Raw genomic sequence first — 8,342 nt, 5'->3', positions numbered from 1 at the left:
CTAATGGGGCCTGCCAATCCGATTACTCTTTATTGTGAGTATGAAGCCTGGTGTGTAATTCAGTTTGGGGAGAACAGAGGGCCACCGTCAGCCCGGGAAAGTTCACACTCGGCAATGTGCAGACACATTTCAGGCATGGAGGAAATATTGCAGAGGATGTGTTGACTTCACCTGGCAGGCGTCGCAGACTGAGCAGGTGGGGAAGAGTATGCGATGCTCGCTGCCTTTGATAACGTTGAATTCCTCTTTATTTTATTCATTTATAAAGCAATTAATTGTTTTTACTGAAAGCTGAAAAATAAAATATAGATGAAAAACTGAAAAAATATTTATAATTTTAAGTTGGTGTAAGCTTAAACTGAAAGAACAATAAATTAATAGAAATATAAAAAATATTAAAAATGACAAAATCACAAATCTAATCCACAATATCCATAAACAGAATGTAAATAATCATAAAATAACAGAAACAAATAAGTAATTTACTGATGTTCATATAAGATAAAAATAAAATCCAGAAAGTGGTTAAATTAGTTTTTCATTTTAATTTAAAATTATTTAAAAGCACTTTAAAGAAACATTGTACAATGGTTGTAGTGTATGCAATACTGCCTTACTTAATGCTAGAACTCTTCTGTTTAAAAGAAAATAGACTACATCTCACAAGTCGCCAGTTTCTGGCATATAAAGGTTCTCATAAACTCAGACTGATCAGCCTTGACCATGTTCTGTAGATTTGGATGTCAAACTCCATGCCACATCCATATCCATATTTCGATCACACAGGGTCATGATGAGGTTGGGAAACAACAGTCATGATAATTAAAGTCCATCCTCTCTCATTTAATCCCTTTGACTTTGAGACTATTCTTCACTGTTTTCAAGTACGTTGGATCTGGATAGCCCGAACTGACATAAACAGGAGAGAGAAAATTACTGGATTATTATGTAACCTATTTAACATTAAAAGGTGCACTAAGATAAAGTGGAGTCTGGGGACCCCCCACCGCTATCTCACAACAAATTTGTACATATTTTACAAGGTGGCTTATTCGTACGAATTTGTATGACCTCACTCATACGATTTTACACGATTTGTCTAAACCCCAGTGTCGGTTAGGTTTAGGGGCGGGGTTAGGTGTAGGTCATTTGTACAAATCCATACGAATTGTGCAACTTGTAAAATACATACAATTTGGCAAAAATCATATGAATTTTTACGAGTGTGGTCGTACGAATTCGTCCGAGTAAGCCACCTCGTAAAATATGTACAAATTGCCGTGAGACCGGGTTGGACCCCCGGAGGTCCTGCAGAAAATTTGGGAAAAAATAGATGAAACATGATAATACAAAATATATTTTTAAGTCTGTCAAAATTAACTTGTGAACCTAAATGTTTAACATAATGATTTTTAAAACATTCACCAAATTATTACTTTTCTATTATGGTTTTTCAACACAAATGAACTTAAATTAACCTTTGTAAAATGAACAAACGAAAACAATAGAACGTTATTATATTATAGTAGATTATTATATTTAAAATAAAATAAATAAATATTCTAGATATTAATTGAATTATTTTACTTCTTATACATATTTAATTCGATTTTAATTAAATCTTATTTTATTGAATTATTTTACATGCTTTTTATTATAATATGTATTATTTATATTCTATTTTCATTATGATTAAAGATCAAATTCATTTTGTGTAAAACATTATTAAAATGTTTTACAGTAGTTACAGTAGGACAAATCTGAATATAGTATAATTTAATAAAAATAAACAAATGTTTTATCTTTCTGTAGGGCAAATTGAAAATATATATATTTTTAAGTTTAACAATTACGGGTAGGAAAAAAAAAATGAATACAAAGTAAATATTTTCCAGATTTAAAAACTATGTATAATTAAACTCAAAAGAATTGTGGTGACCTCTGATCTATTATTTGGAATTCATATCATATTTCTAATTATAATTATTATTAGGGTGGCCATATTTGTCATTTATACGGTACACGTCCTGGCCATGATTTTTATATTGCCTAAAACATCCCATTAACATGCAGGTATTGTACTAAACCGACCAATCATGGCGCATTGCGTAGGAGAAGGTGAAAACGAGCAAAGCATGCAAATATGCACATGTGTTTGTTCGCTCATTCAACTTGAAGCTGTGCACCTATTGTCGTTTTACACTTAAGTACCTTGAGGGCGATTTGAAAGCATAAGGAGCTCTGCTCTCCTCTCAGTAGATCTTGTGAAATAATGTCGTACAACAAACGATCTGCACAGTGCTACCACAATATAGAAATCCTAGCAAGGCTGTGTCGCATAAAAATGGCCTGTATGGTGACCCTGATTATTATATACCTTCCAGGTCCGCCGCTGTCCAGAGTCTTGAGGGGTATATCTGCAGGCTTCACACAGTATTCACCGCTGCTATTGGCCTCTACAGTGAACAGCAGCTTGTGCTCGAAGGCCTGCTCCAGTAGCCGGAGGATCTTGGTCCCTGTGGTGTTCTGAGGCAGGTAGGCCACACATTCAGTGCCATAGTAGCTGTGTCCTGGGTGAGGATGCTTGTCCTGCAGGGGGAGTTACTTTAGCTGATCATTTGCATACTTAAATGAAGTTATAAATCTATTTTAATTCAAAAATCAATACAAAAAGTACCAGAGCCACAGTCTAGGGGTTAATGCACATGCTACAACACACTGAGCAACTGTGCTTGTGCAGGTAACATGAGTTTGAAACTAATTTGTGATATTTGACTGTAAATTAAATATAATTTAGTGCTGTCAAAATTAACTCGCTAACCCATGCAATTATTATTATTTTTTTTTTGCTTAATGCGTTAAATAAATTTAATGCAATTGACACAGGGGTGGAGCTAGGGCTGGCCAGCGCAATGTTGTTCAGTAGTTCAGCAGTTGTCAGGCCAGTAAAAATGGTCAGCTGTTATACTGTGCTTGTAGCACTTGCTCTACAGTTGCACACATAAATGCGGCGGTGCAATGTATATTATCAGAATGAAGTCAGAAAAGGTAAAGAGTTGTGAGAAAATATGATAAATGTTGGATCCGCGTCACGTTCAGCAGCAGCAACCCTTAAAGCAGCCAAAATAACCTAATAACCCAGCTGCTTAATCAAAGAACAAAAGAAAAAAGGGGGAAATCAATAACTTTTGTAGCTTTATGGATTCAGCTATATTTAATTTAGAATTTAGAGTTTGATAACTTTTATTTAGTCAAATAAATGTTAAAATTGATAGCTCTAAGTTATACTATAATGCTGAATGGCTATTGTCAATGGCTAAATATAAGAACAAAAAGAAAATAAAAAACAACAACAACAAAAACAAAAAAAATTTCCTAGAGACATCAGTAGTATCAGTGATACTCGCCTTCAATCATATATATATATATATATATATATATATATATATATATATATATATATATACAATTAATTTAAATTAAAATTAATTATTTAGAAAAATGATGTATTACAAATGATATGAAAAATAATATATTTCTTAAAGAATGTATAAATGCAATATTTATAATCATTTATTTACATGCCTAAAACAAAAGTAAAACTTAGATGGCACTATAGTAAAGCTGTTTTTCAAGTTATACATTCACATGAAAAACATCTCATCGCATCTGATTGAAAATAAAAATCTGATGGTCACTGTATGAAAGCTAAAGCACAGCGCAGGAAACACTTCAGGCATTCATGCTTATCATAATAGGGGATTTCGGTAGTTATCAGCACACATCCGTCAGTGTCTTCATTTGTCCCTTGGAAGTGAATTAGAAACAGGCTGGACAAGATTCCATAGAGCAGGAAGACGGATAACTGAGATGTTTTAGAGTTGTCAGTGATACACTGAAAAGGTGGCTCAATTGACCTCGCTACTAAAACAATGTCAAAGTGATACAGTAAAAGATAAGAGCACATCATGAACTCACCGACTGGATTCCATCATCAAATTGAAAGAGGATTTGAATTGTGTCACAGTCAGAATGTCCCGGCAAACTCCGTCTTTCGATTTTCCAATTCATCTGCCCTCCGTCTGGCTGATTTCCTTGTTTTATCAGTGAGTTCTTTTTGAGGTTGCTTGATCCTTGTTCATCTGTTTACATTTACATTTAGATTTATTCATTTAGCTGATGCTTTTATGCAAAGCGACTTACAATTGCTATATATGTCAGAGGTCACATGCCTCTGGAGCAACTAGGGGTTAAGTGTCTTACTCAGGGACACAGTGGTGTCTCACAGTGGATTCGAACACCAAAGGCATGTGTCTTATCCACTGCACTGACACCACCCCCATGGCTGTTTGCCATAAAATATAACATACACTAAATAACTAATATAACTTCCCTGAGCTTATTTTTTTTTATTATTTTTAACTAACAGGTTCAGTGCAGGGGTGTCATGCACTCATTATTTTTGAAGAGGCACGAGTTAATTAAGATTATGGGTGTTATGCCATAACATATTCTTAATACAACTGAGTTTATATTTAATGTGAATTTAACATTCAAAGTTAATGTGAATCAAAACATTGCAAGTTAGGCTACTAATCATCAGAGGGGGACTTAAGCATTAGGCAAAGATAGGTGATGCTCTTGGACCCCCAAAAGCCAAGGGCCCCCTGAAATTATTTTTATATATGAGATGCACGTTCAGCGTGGAAGCACAAGTCGTTGCTGTGGTGTTCATTACCAATTCGCCAGCGAGTGAAGAAAACACAGTCATTTTAGCGATAACTCATCTGAACAGATCTGATTGGTCATTGCATTCATAAGCTCAACAGCATCGTGTGTGATTGGTTATAATGCAGAGCTGTAAAAAACGTGTCTGTCTCTAGCTCAGCGCCAGCCAGCGAACACAGATTTGAATTTAGCAGCTGATGAAATGATGCACTCAACGTTCTAATCATGCTGGTGAATTGTTTTAAATACAGAAAATATTAACTGGCATTAATATGAATAATCTAAGTCTTTCTCACGAAGTTCACACATGTGTGCAGAGTAACCAGGTATAGTTTATTACATGAATTACTGTATGAACTTGATCCACTAATGTTTGACAACCACAAAGTGTCCAAATATTTTTGTCTTAATATATTGCAATATAATTACAAAAATTATTTAAAAAATTCAATTTCCGTTTATGCATTTAGCAGATGCTTTTATCCAAAGCAACTTACTAAAGGGGAAGAAAGTGAAGTGTCAGGAAGTGCTCAGAAATTCACCTGTCTCAGTCAGCGGTGGAGGACCTTTTCCGTTCAGGTATCTGGTGCAATGCATCTTCTCCTTGCTCTGTGAAGCTCCCATGATCCGTTCTGAGTTAAGTGAGCAATGATTTTATAGGTTTGCAGATCACTGAATAGAATAAGCTTTGAAATAGATACAAACATAAAATAAGCATCACAGAGGTTTTGATTTGATGCAGTTTATTTCAAACCATTTTTAAAAATGTTATTTGCAGTACACATACCTGATGTCTTTACACCTGCTTCTCTCGCCTTTAAGGGTGAACTGCTCATCCACACTCTGACTACAAGCTTAAATCTTTCTCATAGCTCACAGATTATCAGTGCAAAAATAAGGGCATACATACGGAAATGAAGGCAGGTGTAGTTAAACCTGTTGTGGATGAGACGGCTGGTTAAGAACGGGAGGGGTTTTAAGGATTTGAGCAGATGAGCATAGCATGTAGTTTTGTTTCATTTGTTTGCTGTGTCATGACAGACATTTAATCTGGTTCATTAAGTTCCTGTGGCTCAGTGGTAGAGCATTGCGTTAGCAGCGGCAAACATGGTTAAGGGTTCAGTTCCCAGCAAACAGACATACTGAAGAAGAAAAAAATCCTAAATTAAGTGTAAGTCGCCTTGGATAAAAGCGTCTGCTAAATGCATAAATGTCATTATTAGTGTGCTATGAATGTCCTCATGATTTACGGATGCCAAATACTCACAGTATTTGATAGGTTTAGTTCAGTTAATAGTGTAATAGAAGGGCTTTTAAAGCATTGATTTTACTTTTAAACATTTTACAGAATATGAGACAATTTGCAAGTGTTCTATAATCAAATATCTACTTATATTTGGTATTATTTAATGAACCATTTAGCTTAATGATTCAGTGACCAATTGGTTGAATGAATGACTCATTGTCTCATTCATAAAAAAACAGTCACTTGTCTCCACCTGTTGTGTGTGTGCTGCAGTGATATTAGTTTGTTAAGTTATTTCTGCACTGATCTTTCAGGACTGAATTCACTTTAATAGCATATGGATAAAATCCTACAGATTTATGTTAAGATACTTGCATTCATTTACTGTAGCTATCTCAAATGATCTAATGAATATTTATTTTTACAGTGCTCGAGAGTATTCTACTGTATAACTTCCCAAATATAGGGTTTCATTGGCCATATACTTCACTTGAAGTTTGTAGAGATCTGTTTCTTATGAAACACCGAGGGGGTTTTCCGACTCTGTAACGTATTATTTAATAAAGGAAGGATAGAAAAACAGGAAGTCTGATTCTCAGAAGCGTGGAGAGAACATCACTCAGACAGCCCATGAAGCCGTGGATCTGCTGCAGAGGCTCAGAGTGAGATGAGGGGAGATGAAACCAAAGACTCCAGGCTGAGAATAGATTGAGAATCCCTGCTTTCAGCACACAAGAAATCCACAGACGTGAGCAGAGAGAAGGACTTACTGATCTGCAGACTGAACAGAAGTTTACTGTTTCCTTTTTTTTTTTTTTTTTTTTTTTTTTTTTTTTTTGGGAGGCAAAACAAATATGATTTTTTTTCCTGTTTGTGTAGATTCTGTCTTTTCACACACAATATTCTCTACTTTTTCTTTCCTCTCATACATATTGATTATATGTTCAATTCAGCAATAAATGTTTTGAGGAGCATCATAGAGTCTTGATGACTTGATTAGTGCAAGGAGCTAATCAACCAGATAATTCATACACACACACACACGCGCGCACACACAGAGAGAGAGAGAGAGAGAGAGAGAGAGGACAGAGATAAACCTCTGATTGTGTTATAATATCTAATATATAATAAAATTACTTAATGTTGCAAAGTTTTTTATCCTTTCTCCAGTTAAATGCAATTTGGTTTTTCATTACTTTAGCCACCCTCTCTTTGACCCTTACAATTAAATAAAAAAAATTGCTACTATAACTTTAATTTCTATATATGTTTGTGCACCAAAAAATCATTTATGTTCATTTATCTCATTTATGAAAAATTTATATTTATTATCTATTTATCTCAAGTTTGTAGTGGCAAATAAATATTATTTAGCCTTTTATGACTTTTTCCACCCTCTGATTTACCCTTAAATGCAGAATTTTTGCTACTGTACCTTTAAGACTTCTATGTAATGAAGTCTTGGCCATCTTGGCCATATATTTTTTTTGCAAGAGACTGTAAGAGTGGACAAAGTGTACATCATGATGCATTTAAGAGAAAGATTCACATTCCCAGCCTTTCCTAGTTCTTCCGTACCAGCTTTAAAAGCCACAATTATCCTGAGAGCACATCACTTCCATCTTCTTCTAAAAATCACCATCCCTCTATCGCCTAGAATACTCAAGAGCACATGCACACTTCCTCTGGGCAGCATGGCAGCATTAAAGAGTGTGTTTTGTCACAGGAGGAGAGAGAGGCATATCTGTACTGTGCTCCTCTGGAGCGTGCCGGAACATTCCTCACAGATTTGGGCGTCAGCTTCTTTCTCTTAAATCCTGGTAGTGCTGCGTTTCCATGGTGATCCAAACTTATATGAGCCATCTTTATTCATCACTGTTGCCCAGAGGGCTGGAGAAGAAGCACTGACGATAGAGAAAGATAAAGAGGAAGACAAAGATAATCTCCTGCATCTGTCTGGGGTTGAACAGACACCTTTTTATATAAAATTTACAACAGTGAAAGAAACGATAGTGTCAAGTGATGCAACAAAAAACATTTGTTGGTTATAAAATGTATTAATTACTCCCATTGATCCCCGCAGCATATGACACATGAAAAATACACAAGCTTCTCAATGGAGAAGCAACGATGAACACTGATGTACTAGTTTCATAACCCATCGTGCCCACTGGCTCTGAGCCTCTAATCTGTCTGTGTCCTGTCTCAAGTCTACTGCTCTTTCAATAGTCATATAACAGAACCATAGAAACTACATTTGGAGTTTGTTTTCATCTCTACCTTGTCTCAAGAGCCACATGTTAGCTCTGTCTCTCTCATTGCTTCGCCTGAGAGCAGACATGCAGTGGGACACTGAAGAGGGCAACAC

The 8,342-nt window shown here is 35.5% G+C and overlaps 1 protein-coding gene across 1 annotated transcript; it reads right to left on the bottom strand.

Moving 5' to 3' along the window:
* Positions 1–771: 771 nt before the first annotated feature.
* On the bottom strand, positions 772–5,352 carry LOC127946185 (E3 ubiquitin-protein ligase DTX3L-like). The gene is made up of 4 exons (XM_052542553.1): positions 5,271–5,352; positions 3,979–4,142; positions 2,378–2,589; positions 772–909 (listed from the first exon to the last, which is right to left on the bottom strand). The coding sequence occupies exons 1-4, from the start codon at positions 5,350–5,352 to the stop codon at positions 840–842; spliced, it is 528 nt and encodes a 175-aa protein (XP_052398513.1). The 3' UTR covers positions 772–839.
* Positions 5,353–8,342: the final 2,990 nt, after the last annotated feature.

The sequence above is a fragment of the Carassius gibelio genome, chromosome A24 (genome assembly GCF_023724105.1).
Source record: "Carassius gibelio isolate Cgi1373 ecotype wild population from Czech Republic chromosome A24, carGib1.2-hapl.c, whole genome shotgun sequence".
NCBI lineage: Eukaryota > Metazoa > Chordata > Actinopteri > Cypriniformes > Cyprinidae > Carassius > Carassius gibelio.
Note: the sequence above shows the minus strand (reverse complement) of the source record. Positions and strands in the feature narration are given on the sequence as shown.